Genomic DNA, 12,671 nt, shown 5'->3' with positions numbered 1-12,671 from the left:
ATTTTATGTTCGATTATTTATACGTTTATAAATTTATAAATCAATATAGTTTAGACAACAATGTCTGTTATTTCTGTCTCTAATGCTTTCAAAAAATACATATCAAAAAAACACCAAAGTGTACTACGTTCATAGAAAATAATTAAATACTTCGCGAAATTTTATGGGAGTCGTTGCTCCATCCCTACCCCAAAGGAAAAATATTTTAGATGATGTAATAATTCGAAAACATACGCATAAATTGCAAGAAATGTATAAGACCAATGGAATTTCTGATTGCTCAAATCACGAACTTGTAATCTGGGAGGTATCTTTAAAATCGATTCCAGTCATAATTTAATTACAAATAAAAAGCAAGTTGTTCATAATTGCTTTGCTAATTGTCAGTGTCCTTATTACTCAGACCTGTAATTATGGTTTCAATTACCATAAACAATAACAATGATTAATGCAGGATTGTTATAAATTATTAAACACCATATTCAATATTCATGAGGCATAAGGTTGTATGAGCAGCTTTTCTTCCTGGAGTGCATTGCAGCTTGCAACCTGATACCTTCAGAGCTGTCAAGCCAGTAAAAGTGTACATTACTTTACTACAGTTTAACTATAACAGCAGGCTTAATGCTCTGAGCCATGTGGTGTAGCATGTGAAGTATAAACAGACACATGAGAGATGGCATGTATCTCTAAGTATGAACTATTATTTTGTCAAAAAGGAAATGCTTGCCAGTTGCTATCACAATGTGGAGGCAGGCCTGTTTATTTGATCTACTTCCAATATCACTGAAAAAAATGAACGAAATCGAAGGTAGATGGACATGGTAATAAAAAAAAAGTACATATAACTCACACATGACTGTACAGTATAAAATACACAAAAAGTGAAAATTAAACAAGGAAAACTATAAATATACTGTACCAAGCAATCTAGGATCATTATAGAGAGACTGCTATTTAAATACCATTTTGAGAGCTATTTAACTACAGGAAGCTCAAAGACTCCAGTGATTTCTTTCAAATTACCTACTTCTAAAATAAAAAGTATATATAGAAATATATCTCATATATAATATATATGATTAAAACATTGCTGATATTGCTCCACATGATATATCAGTAATAAAGAAGGTAAAATGTTCAGTGCTGGGTTTGAAGTGGTAGGTGTCCTTCCTTGTACCTTCCTGCTCTATTAAATTGAATATGAAATTATCTCAGTACCAACCAAGATCAAAACAAAAAATCCATTAATCCCTGAAGGTATAGTCATGAACAATTTTCTTTCGGCCAGTTGCTTCTTTTCTGGGAACCTCTGTGAATAAAGTATAAAGGAGTTCTGTTTAGCTGTAACCATCATTCCAGCCCATGACTTTGTCATACTCCTGAATTTTCTGCTTTATGTGTGCAAGTTTGCTCTTCAGATATTCACATCTCTCCCTTTTCTCCAGGTATGTTGGGTCCTACAACCAGAAAGAAGTAAAGTAATTTTTGGCATGCACTCACACACAGACAGGAAGTATGTAAACATTTCAATAGTTCCATTTATGTCCCCCTAACATTTCCAGTTTTTCAGTTTCTACTGTTTGTGGCACTCAAATGGAGACAATATGTCATTATTTTGCAATACCTAAAGAATGTAGAAAGGCAACAGGTAGATGAAGGTTTTGAAATGGGTCAAAGAAACTTGTAGAACATAGGTCATGGCTTAGCGTTTCTGGGAATGGTAAAATACCTAACAAGTATTCTGTATATTAATTTAAAACTCCTAGAAGTAGAATAGATAACAGTACTAAACAGTACTTACAGCTTTTTTTCTGTTATACTCTTGAATAATGCTATTGATTCTCTCTTGGTCCTGTGGGAGGAAAAGCAAGATTAATATATAAAATAATTCTGTTTCAATCAAAAGATTTTAGAGAAATGTATTTAGATAAATTGTAGAATTGTACTGTGATTGGTCACCAGCTCTTCGCCATTTTTAATAATCTTTGAGTCTTAACTAATTAATTTTAATGGTGATGTGACAAACAAATTTTCAATTACAAATATTCCATGTAGTTTCTCAAATAATATAAGCTCATAAACCACAAGTATAATAATTATTAAATAATTTGCTGTTTAAAACAATTACCATTTGGCTGGAAGGCTGCTGTGGTAGATTCCTCATCAGATTATCCATCTCCTCAAACTTTTGCGTTAAGACCTGAACCTCAGCATGCAACTCTTTATATTCTGCATATTGATCATTAAACACAGCCTTGTATCGCTCTCTCTCCTCATCAGACCGGATTGTGGGATATTTCCTGTGAGGAGAAAGATTAGACAGAACATTCAGATACAAAAGGGATAAGAGAATAAAAAAGCATGTGGCTAGTTTCTGAACTTCATTCAAATCGAGTTTATATATTTCATGAAGGAGCCTGAATTAATTATTTGATTTTAGTTAACATGAGTATTCTTCGAAACTCACGCCACATAGTCTGCAATGACCACAGGTTTGGGGATGTGGCCAGCAGGAATATGACCCCTTAAGATCTCTGGTTCCATCATAACTGGGTTGACAGGTGCGCCATCATAAGATTCTGGACTGGCCATTACTGGAGCGGTTTGGATGGGCACAGAGACACTTGAGCCGGCACCAATCTGAGATTACAAATAGTAGCTACATTACAACAATGATTTTAAAATCGGAAAATATTCTTCTTACTAAGATTCAATGGCTTACCATACTGAGTGGAAGTCCTTCTGATTTCATCTAAATATGAATAAGAACAGAACAACAAGCAAATTAGTTTTAATTGGATTTACTGCTATTACTGAATCATTTGAGCATTATGTTAATCAATTTCCAAGAACAAAGGATTTGAACATTACATCTTGAGCCATTCTCTCTCGGCGCATCCTTGCAGCTTCATGTCTCCACAGCTTTAGACACACGCCTGCTCCCACGAGATACAACAGCATGTTGAAAAAGAGGAAGATGATGGCAGCATTCTGCCCAGCCTCTGTTCGGCAAAACCCCGCATTGGGCCCAGCGTTGAAATGTGGATAATAACAGAGACCTCCACGCACCGTGTCTCTCACATACACAATTGCAGCTGACAAGTAGAGCAATGCTAACGACAAGTTTATCACACCCTCTGTGATTGGCCACCAGCTGGAGTCTAGTAGAATGGTACGATAATACATGGTCATGCCTAACACTAATAGAATGACAGTCACTATCCAGGCCACTCCAGCCACCACAATAACAAAAGGAGTCAAGGGTCCTGAATAGGAAATTCCAGTTCCTCCATACATCCCACCCATTGATGTTCCCCCATACATACCCCCATGCATCGAATGCATGGAGTAACCAAACATATTAAACCACTCATTATCTTTGTGCACGTACGCACAGACGCATGCAAAAACAGCAGCCCCCAAAAGCAACTCTGCGCATCCCAAAATGCGCAAAAGTCCAGCCCAGGACTTCATATACGCATAGCGCTGATTGTATTCCTCCACCTTCTCACTGTAAGTCATAGCCGTCTGCAAAGAGCGTCCAGAAACCGATTCCAGCGGCTCCCCTAATAACATTGCCTGCTCCTTTCTTGAATTGTAGCTGCCTCCAGACCCTCCATAAGGGTCGAGGTAAGAGCTGGGGGCTGTTGGTGAGGGTGCGCGTGAGTGTGGAGGAGAGCACAGGACGCCTTCGGTGGTGGTGTTCACATCAGGAGGTGGTGGTGGAAAGGTCCATTTCTTGCTGCCACGGTTGCCACTGGCTCTGAAGAAGTTCTTCACAGAGTCAGGAATGAAGCGTCGGACAGGTTTGATGTCCATGGCATCATCTACCTGGTCTTCAACATCACTCGGGTAGAAATCTGGGCCAACAGGAGGGTTTTCGGGGAGAGGCGGTGGTGGTAAACTGTCATAGCTGGATGCTGCCACTTCACCGCCAAGTGGGTAAGGAGCCTGCTGACCCCACGGCAGTGAACCGATGGGCACCTGATCGTAGTGAGGCATATCATGGACCCGATCAAAGCGGGACGCTGATCCGTTTCCAAAAGACATGGGGATGGTTCTAGCAGCTTGAGTAAACTGAGGATCAGAAAGTTTATAGTGTCTTGTGTCGCATACATAGACATCATGTCATTTGCACATCTTTTACAAACATAAAAGTAAGGATTCATCGATATATAAATTATATCTGATATTAATAAGCCAATAATTAGGCCTACTGTTATGCCATGGCCTATTATAACCAACATGGTGAATATTATTCATACTACATTTAACAATTCAAACCAGTTGTTTTAAATATTTTTGTCAATGTAGGAATTACAACTTTATGATCTACACTAAAATGCACAATTAAAATTCTGATTTGCAAGCACGATTATATAGTGCATCTCTACATAAAATATTGCATACTGTATACTTCAAAACTCTGAAGTCAGTACTGACTTACCTGAGTAAGGTAGTTACATTGCCTCACAGGGTGAATTTAAAACCGTGTTTTTCCCCTTACAAAGCAACCTGAAATACAAATAAACAAGCGAGTTACACACCGGTCAAACGAGCTTAAAAAGCGAGTTTAAAAAAACTAGCAAAACTGTGACTTTATAGAAACGACGGCACAAAGTCATGATCTTAACGCGGTTTAAAACCAACAATGAACATGTAAGAAATAAAACGGAACTATGCATACAAGTTAGTCCTCCAAAATGAATAAACGCACAATAATTTAGCACTGTAAGAGCATATTCATCATCTACACTCAAGATGTGCTAGTGTTGACTACATATTTTTACCTAAAAATATATATGTATTATTATAAACCATCGCTTTCTTACCTGGTACCGATACTTGCACCTGTCTTCCGCCTCTGGTGCTGCAGGTGAAGGGGAATCGATCACGTGACTTGTCCTGACCCAGTGTGTGATGTCACGATACAAACCAGTTCGACAGGAAAACGATGAAACGCTTCACTATGAATAATCCGTTGATCTATCAACACAAATTGTGTAGGCTTTTTAGAGAATCGCACTGTTTGTACTGTGTATGTAAAAGCTTATTATAACCGTTTGTCTGGATTGCTAAACATGTAGTAATGAACCAGATTGGGCAAAACACAGCAGCCTAACATGATTTGAGAATGTTGCATTTCTTAATGTTAATCACTCACTGAATATTGTCAGTGTGACTACTACCTTATTCCAATTACAAGGGATCAGTCTATTTAAATGACATTTTTTGCAGCCTTTTCGATTTTGCAAAAAATAAAAATAAATAAAAAAGCCATTTATTGCACAGCACCAACCTGAGGCAACAAAAATCTTAAGTTTCTTTCATCATTCTCAGTTTTATTTTTATCTTTGCACTTGATGGTATGCCAGAGGGCCTGGATGATCCAGGAATTTTAGAAGCAGATATGATGATTTGATTGATAGAGCAGTGAGAGGGAGAATAAGAGGGAAAGTAAAATTCTACAGTAAAAATAGAAACAGCAATTTTATATGATTAATGAAAATTGAATAAAACTGACTCTCCATCACAAATGACATTTTCCTAATAAATAAGACTCAGTGTAACTTAGACATAGTTACCAAATTAATGTAATTATGTTAAGTATAAACTAATAATGTACTTGTGATACATCTTTTGAGGAGAAACACCCATGTAATTTACCATTATTTTTGTGAATTAAATTTGATCCTAATTCCACTCACTAACAGATGGAAAATGTTTCTGGTATTTGGTGGCAGCATTTATCAAAGAATTTCAATTTGTCTTTGATAATTGAATCAAAGAATAAGACAAATAAAACTAGTCAACACAAAGAGGCTCTTTTAAATACTGTATAAAAATATTTATTTCTTCCATTCATTTTGGAAGCAAGTTTAACTCATTTCAAATCGAGTCCTTTTTAACAGCCCCACACATTTTAGTCCTTAGCTCAATGATAGTGAAAAGAACAACGCTCTCCCGTCTGGGGAAACAATAACTATGAAATGTGATGTCTGTCTACTTTGACATGTTTGAGCCTTTCACATATAATGTCCCATGTCAATTGTTGTCTTTCATCCATTGTTCAATCCACTGAACAATTTGCTCCAAATTCCTCTCCAGGTCCTCAGGAGTGTTACTGGGGAGCTGGTGGACTATCTCCTCCTTGTAGGCTTCCATGGCTTCCTCATAGATAGTTTGGAAAATCTCACACTGCACATTGTCCTGGAGCTTCTTTCCTGTGTATCCTCTGAATATGAAAGACATAGAATTAAATCGCTGCAACAGGAAGCATACAGCCACACAGTATGTAAATAACTGCTGAACAGTACATTAGGCCCTTAACCACATAAGACTGCCTGAATATGGGTGCTATATGGGTGATTCTCCAATAAGGTGAACTTTTCTCTGCCCTAGGATGATTTAAAATGCTTTTTTCCCTCTCAAATGTTTACTGTGTTGCTCATCCCAGATTTATTTTAAAGATTTCAAATAGTCAAAAGGATCAAAACTGAAATATGACATATTTAATGAACATTAATGTTAACTGTTATGAACACAAACCTGCTTTCAAGACGATTGTAGAGATTGGTGTTGTCTGTGCGGAGGACAAAAACAATATCAAACCAGCGTTCAGGAAAGAAATCACAGCCATGGTAATCAATAATAACGCCTCCATCTCCCATTTTGTCCTCCAGCTCATCCACAACCTAAAACAATGAAATTGAAACTGATGATCAGTGCGGTTTCAATAACCTGCCGCTATCTGATAAAACACTATAACATGTATTTTGTTCAAGATTACACTGTAAAAATTCTGTGACTACATCATCCAATTAAAATGGGAACAATTAGATCCATTTAGATCAATTACAATAGTGCATACCCTGTCCTCATCCAATATAGGGCACTGGTATTCTTCATCAAATCCTTCGAACAACTGACCTAAAGAGAAAAATATATCTATATTTTTAAAACCAATTCTTAAAAATAAACAACAAACTTTTTAAAAGAACAATAACTTACCCTCCTGTGCCAAATCACCAACATTCACATAAGTTAGTCCTGTTCTCTGAGCCAGCTCTTTGCCTAGAGTGGTCTTTCCAACACCAGGGGTTCCTGCCCGTTCATGAGGAAGCATATCAGTGTTTAGCAATCATGACATTATTATTTTTACTACTACTATTTTGATCATTGCTAGACCTACTTAATACATTCAAACTACATTTATTATTAGGAGCGACCTAATAAAATGTAGACTAACCTGTAAGAAGAATGTTTGGTCTCTTCATGATTCTCATTGCAAGGTATCACACGTGGAAATAATGCAATTAATAACACAGCTCGTTTTCAACAAATCTCAGATGTATAGTCAGTATCACTACAAAAACATATGATATGTAAATAATCCGTTGGTCATGTCATCTTATGCGCTTGACGCAGCGTAGATCAACATAAAAACGTGTTCAAAATCGAGGCGCGTTCTTGATGACGTCATTAGTGTGCGCCAGCGGAGGGGCGGTTCGCCACAGCTTTAAAGGGATATTTAGCACAATGTTACTTGTTACTTTCAACCAAAAATAGTCGGCATTGTTGGTCTACAAAGCCATGACCGGGGTAAGTTTATACTAAACAGTAAGTTATTGCCTAAACAGTGTACTAGCCACGGTTTTGTTGAATTGTCCTGATAACTTGACAATGACTGCTAGCTTTCGTTGTGTCGAGCTAACGGTCAGGAGCGAACTTGCTGAACATTGATTCATAAACTTGGCCAAAATTCCGGATAAGGCTTTTATTAAATGAAGGGATTACTGGTATAAGAGTTCTTCTAAAACGTGTTTTTTTAGTAACGTTTATTCTGGTAGCACGCAGCAGAATATTACTTTCTGTTTGCTCCGCTTGTGATTATACAAATTATACTAATTATACTATAATTTACTGCTGTCCTCCTCTCGTGAGCTCGCAGAGGTGAATCCCATCTTTTATTCCATAATTTGATCAATTATGTAAATGATTTGTTTTTCATCCCAGCACAGTTTTGCATGGAGTAACTGAATGGGACGTCAGAATTGATAATGTCAAAGTTGTCTCTGGGAGGAAAGCAGTCCTCTGGAAAAGTATGTAACCTCTTTGAAAGCACTTTTAATCATTCTTTCTTTTTCCGTATCCAAAAAGATCCTCTGCACACTTAGAATGGGTGTGGATGCTCTGAATTTACTGATGTTGATGTATTATATGTGCTCTGCTTGTATTTCCTGTTAAGATAAACAGCTGGGTGGAACCATCATTTGGTGAACTTTTGGGAGGAGTGAACAGGTCTCTGAAAAAGGGGCCACTCTCAGGGGAAAGCAAAACTACCCGCTGGCCATCTACTGGGAACCAACCAGAGAAAAAATCCAGGAAGAGGAAAGTAGATCCTAATGTGTCCTGCAACCAGATCAATGTGTCAAGTGAAGCATATAAACCAGACCAGGATGAGCCTTGGGTGGATATGCATGCTCCCCAATCACAGGTACAGAAATTGTGAGGCTAACAGGGGTGCTTTGGTACAATTCTTGGAAAATTCACTTTGCTGCAGTTTAGTTCCAATGCCTTTCTAACACTTTAAGGTGTGAGATTAAAGTATAGCTAACTTATGACTATTTCAAAAGTGTTTTGATGCATTTGGTCTAAAAACTGCAGTAAATTAGATTTCATAGAGTAGGGCTGAGTACTCTAGTCTAGGTCACACAAACTATTTTATTCCGAGCCCCTGAAAACACATTTGTCTGTTACTTAACATTTTCATATCGCTTTTATCTCAGTCTACAAGCATTGTTGTTGTTTTTTTCTCTGCCAGGTCGAACTGGCAGTCCACAAAAAGAAAATTGAAGAAGTTGAAAGCTGGTTGAGAGTTAACTTTGACAAATCAAAAAAGGTCTGACAAGTATGACAGATATGTTGGATGATGTATATTTATTGAATCATTTGGGAATTGTTTCACACTCTGTGTTGTATTTATGATTATGGCTCCACAGGGTGGCGCCATTCTGTTGCTCACTGGCCCCTCAGGATGTGGGAAGACCGCAACTGTTCGAGTCCTTGCCAAGGATTTGGGTTTTCAGATCCAAGAGTGGTCAAATCCCTCCACTACCACTCAGTTCAAAACGGAGGATTTGTTCACACAAAGCTTTGATCCAGGTCAGGAGTTGTCTTCTTACTAGTCGTGTGACTGATGTTCATGTTCTGACAGCATGCGTAATATCTAGTCAGAATGATAATTATTTAGCACCCCTATTTTTAATCGCATATCAGAATCATATATGGATGAAGTAATCTCAGTCTCTCTGTATATTATGAAATGGTTTTTGTTAGCTTGTTCCTCTGACCTTTTTATTCTAACAGGTTCAAGGTTTAACAGTTTCCATGGCAGCTCACAGACAGGGTTATTCCAAGAGTTCCTGCTAAGAGCTAACAAATACAACCGTCTACAAATGAGCGGAGAGAAAGTGACTGAAGACAGGAAAATAATTCTTATAGAGGTGCTGCACAGAACTGCTCTTCAAAAATATCACTGATGTTGAAAAACACTTTTTTTTTTTTTTTTTGCATAAATCTGAAATGCATTATAAAAAAGAGAAAGAGTTGGGCAAGTAAAAAGCAGTTGATGGGAGCAGCAGATGATGAAAAACTGAACATAAATAATATTGAATTAAAATTGAGAAGCTGGGTGACGCTTTCCCATTATTTCTTGTTTTATCTCAGGAATTTCCAAACCAGTTCTATAGGCAACCAGGGTGCTTGCACGATATACTCAGGTGAGCACCAGCACTATATTCGGAAGTATTGTTAATAATTAGTTGTCACTGGTATCTTGCATATAATTGTCCTTATTTTTGTTGTTCATTTAGGCAATTTATTAAGACTGGCAGGTGCCCGCTGGTTCTGATTGTGTCTGATAGTCTCAGCGGAGACAAGAACTCCAGACTTCTCTTTAAGGATGTTCTGCATGAACTTGAAATTCACAACATTAGGTACAAATTCAACCAATTTCATTTTTCAGAAAGCTTTAGTTAAAAATATTCGAACCCAAGGTCGTCATAGCTAAAGCATCTCTTTTTTTTCAGTTTTAACCCTGTGGCCCCCACCATGATGATGAAGGTCCTAAGTCGCATTGTAACCATTGAGGCAGGAAAGGTAGGTTGTGTGGTTTGTTTTTCTATGCCTTCTGAGCAGATAGTTTTAACCCTGAGATCCATAATTCTTCACTCAGCATATCTATATCTTTAAATGGTCTTTGTAGAGTTCTGCCAGGATCTCTGTTCCTGATAAAGGTGCTCTAGATCTTCTTTGCTCAGGAAGTTCAGGAGATATTCGCAGTGCCATCAATAGCTTGCAGTTTTCTTCATTTACCGGTGAGAAAATAGTTACCCATCCTGTTTATATAGTATATAGAAGTCATTTATTCTGTTATTCTTTAAAATGAGTTATATAGCTGTAATTATGCATTCATTCTTTTCAATTCTCAGACAATTGTCTGGAGAAAAGACTCTGGGCTTCCAAGAAGGGCAAATACACTGCAAAACCTGTCATGAGGGCAAAGGGCAGGAGCAAGTCTTCAAAATCAACAGACATGCAGGATGAATACCCAGCTATTGGAGGGAAAGATGCTTCACTTTTCCTTTTCAGAGCTTTAGGGAAAATCCTCTACTGCAAACGTTAGTCGTTTTCAACTCCTATTTTTAAATCTTTCTTTCCAAAATGTTTTTCTCCGATTACTATGATATGTTGTACTTCATGAACTGTGTGTAAATTCACTCATATTTATTCCAATGGATGGCATGTGATTTTTAGGTGGAAGCTGTGAAAGCTCTCAAGCACCCAAGCTACCTCCACATTTAACAGATCATCAGAGGGACAAACTACTTGTTGATCCTGAAGTAAATATTAATTTATGTTGTAAATTGCACTGTATAAAAAGTTTCACCTGCTTTAATGTTCTAACAATCTTTTAATTGTGATATTTTCCTCAGATTGTCATTGAACGTTCCCATATGTCTGGGGAATTCTTCAACCTCTACCTGCATCAGAACTACCCTGACTTCTTTTCGGATGTGGAGGATATAGCACGAGCCAGCGAGTACCTCTCTGATGCAGACTTCCTGACAGCAGAGTGGAGCGTGAGTGCAAATGCTATTGGACTTCCATAATAACACACATAGGGATTTGCAGGGCTGCTCTTGATTGTACTGCAGATGTAACATTTGATTTCTGTGCTCTATCATTATGTAGTATCTTAGCAACAATTTTTTGTTGAAATGGTGTTCATCTTTTCACAGTCAAGGTCGACCATGTTGGAATATGGCTCATCAGTGGCCACTAGAGGCCTTATGCACTCAAACTCTTCTCGAGCACAAGCCAGCAGCCAGTCCAATGCTGGATTCAGGCCTCTTCATAAACCACATTGGCTACACATAAACAAGACGGTATATTTCATTTTTACTTCATCTATCTATTGTGCTTTTGTATTATTCAGAATTTTAAGTAATTGTTAAGCGTATCATATTGACATATTTTAACCCTGTTTTTATGATAGTATCGAGAGAATCGCCTGACCGCACAGTCGCTCTTCTTAAGTTTCTGCCTTACTCCTGTGAGCCTCCTGACAGAACTGGTGCCTTACCTTGCAAAGCTCACCAACCCAATGAGAAATCAAGGTGAACATGTGACCTTTATCATTCACAAAATATACAAATACACAATTCATTTTTTTTTTTTTAACTGCATATCATAATCGTTCAAGTTGAATATTTATTATTTTCCTGCCTCCTACACAAGTATGCAAGACTCTGGTCAAAAATGAATGGTGCATTTCTCCTCATACATACTTCAGCTTTGTCTTTTTATTCTATTTAATATATTTTTCATCTTTCTCATATCAGCTCAAATAGCCTACATCCAGAATGTTGGCCATCTTTCTCAAAAGAGGGTTCCTGGAAGGTGAGATAAACAAAACTTTGAAGTGTTATTGAATTTGAAAGATTTCACAAATGGTCTTTATTTTCAGGTTGAGACTTGAAGCACTTAATGACAAAGACCCTGGTATTTTGGAGGCTGACAGTGAAAATGAAGATTCTGCTGCTGCTCAGTCCCTTGACCCTGAATCCACAGCAGGAAATGCCACAACTGAGCCCACATTGCCAAACAGCCAGGATCCTCCTGGGGAGCTTTCTGCCAGCCAGCCCCAGCCCACAAGCACTGAAGCCCTTTTGGATGAGGAAGACCTCTTAATTGAGGAATATGACAGCGATTGACTGATCAAATGCCATGGACATATTTAATATCACTTGCCCTGATGCAGTTGTTGTATCTTTAGGTCATAGGTTTTTGCTTTTGTTTGTTTATGTTTTAAGATGGTAATTATTAGTAGATATTTATGTGCCTCAACACTGTATTTTGCTGTAGAGAATTGTTCATATGTTCTTACTTGCCTTGAAATGTAGGTGTTCTGTACACAGTTTCACATATTAGTGAAAGTGTCTCTGAAAAATAGAGCACAGTATGACAATTTACAGCCATAATTAACAATGCTCTGGGACTGAGAAGTAGACAATCTACACTTCAGTCAAGTAAGTGACTGCAATAAATCAATGTTTGCAACTTTGATGGCTGTTTTGTTATTTGTGTATTTATTTATTAAATCT

General features: G+C 37.6%; 3 protein-coding genes across 4 annotated transcripts; 1 reads left to right on the top strand and 2 right to left on the bottom strand.

Moving 5' to 3' along the window:
- Positions 1–738: 738 nt before the first annotated feature.
- LOC306871574 (MARVEL domain-containing protein 2-like) lies at positions 739–4,888 on the bottom strand. Its single transcript, XM_079419626.1, has 8 exons — positions 4,836–4,888; positions 4,451–4,518; positions 2,875–4,080; positions 2,726–2,755; positions 2,471–2,643; positions 2,132–2,303; positions 1,805–1,855; positions 739–1,460 (listed from the first exon to the last, which is right to left on the bottom strand). The coding sequence occupies exons 3-8, from the start codon at positions 4,051–4,053 to the stop codon at positions 1,341–1,343; spliced, it is 1,725 nt and encodes a 574-aa protein (XP_079275752.1). The 5' UTR covers positions 4,054–4,080; positions 4,451–4,518; positions 4,836–4,888; the 3' UTR covers positions 739–1,340.
- A 381-nt stretch (positions 4,889–5,269) lies between these two features.
- On the bottom strand, positions 5,270–7,494 carry LOC306871572 (adenylate kinase isoenzyme 6-like). The gene is made up of 5 exons (XM_079419624.1): positions 7,253–7,494; positions 7,015–7,107; positions 6,875–6,933; positions 6,553–6,698; positions 5,270–6,238 (listed from the first exon to the last, which is right to left on the bottom strand). The coding sequence occupies exons 1-5, from the start codon at positions 7,287–7,289 to the stop codon at positions 6,049–6,051; spliced, it is 525 nt and encodes a 174-aa protein (XP_079275750.1). The 5' UTR covers positions 7,290–7,494; the 3' UTR covers positions 5,270–6,048.
- LOC306871571 (cell cycle checkpoint protein RAD17-like) lies at positions 7,465–12,632 on the top strand. 2 transcript variants are annotated; one of them, XM_079419622.1, is made up of 17 exons: positions 7,465–7,605; positions 8,020–8,105; positions 8,252–8,500; positions 8,828–8,905; positions 9,006–9,168; positions 9,373–9,509; positions 9,733–9,785; positions 9,879–10,001; positions 10,095–10,164; positions 10,271–10,382; positions 10,497–10,685; positions 10,822–10,907; positions 11,001–11,147; positions 11,307–11,453; positions 11,564–11,684; positions 11,910–11,967; positions 12,035–12,632. In XM_079419622.1, the coding sequence occupies exons 2-17, from the start codon at positions 8,064–8,066 to the stop codon at positions 12,279–12,281; spliced, it is 2,022 nt and encodes a 673-aa protein (XP_079275748.1). In that variant the 5' UTR covers positions 7,465–7,605; positions 8,020–8,063; the 3' UTR covers positions 12,282–12,632. The 2 variants fall into 2 exon arrangements, with proteins under 2 accessions (XP_079275748.1, XP_079275749.1); XM_079419623.1 differs by having other exon boundaries at positions 7,493–7,605; positions 8,025–8,105.
- Positions 12,633–12,671: the final 39 nt, after the last annotated feature.

This window comes from Barbus barbus (genome assembly GCF_936440315.1).
Source record: "Barbus barbus genome assembly, chromosome: 6".
Lineage (NCBI taxonomy): Eukaryota > Metazoa > Chordata > Actinopteri > Cypriniformes > Cyprinidae > Barbus > Barbus barbus.
This window is presented reverse-complemented; position numbering and strand designations above follow the sequence as displayed.

Bases quoted from the DNA above. Each gene is read 5' to 3' on its own strand.
- LOC306871574 (XM_079419626.1), bottom strand. From the start codon at position 4,053: ATGTCTTTTGGAAACGGATCAGCGTCCCGCTTTGATCGGGTCCATGAT. The intron at 2,644-2,725 runs GTAAGCCATTGA...TTGTAATCTCAG, and splicing joins AAGGACTTCCACTCAGTATG to ATTGGTGCCGGCTCAAGTGT. The intron at 1,461-1,804 runs GTAAGTACTGTT...TTCTGGTTGTAG, and splicing joins AGTATAACAGAAAAAAAGCT to GACCCAACATACCTGGAGAA.
- LOC306871572 (XM_079419624.1), bottom strand. From the start codon at position 7,289: ATGAGAATCATGAAGAGACCAAACATTCTTCTTACAG. The intron at 7,108-7,252 runs GTTAGTCTACAT...ATGAACGGGCAG, and splicing joins ACCAAACATTCTTCTTACAG to GAACCCCTGGTGTTGGAAAG. The intron at 6,699-6,874 runs GTATGCACTATT...TCATTGTTTTAG, and splicing joins CTATATTGGATGAGGACAGG to GTTGTGGATGAGCTGGAGGA.
- LOC306871571 (XM_079419622.1), top strand. From the start codon at position 8,064: ATGTCAAAGTTGTCTCTGGGAGGAAAGCAGTCCTCTGGAAAA. The intron at 9,510-9,732 runs GTGCTGCACAGA...GTTTTATCTCAG, and splicing joins GGAAAATAATTCTTATAGAG to GAATTTCCAAACCAGTTCTA. The intron at 9,786-9,878 runs GTGAGCACCAGC...TTGTTCATTTAG, and splicing joins TGCTTGCACGATATACTCAG to GCAATTTATTAAGACTGGCA.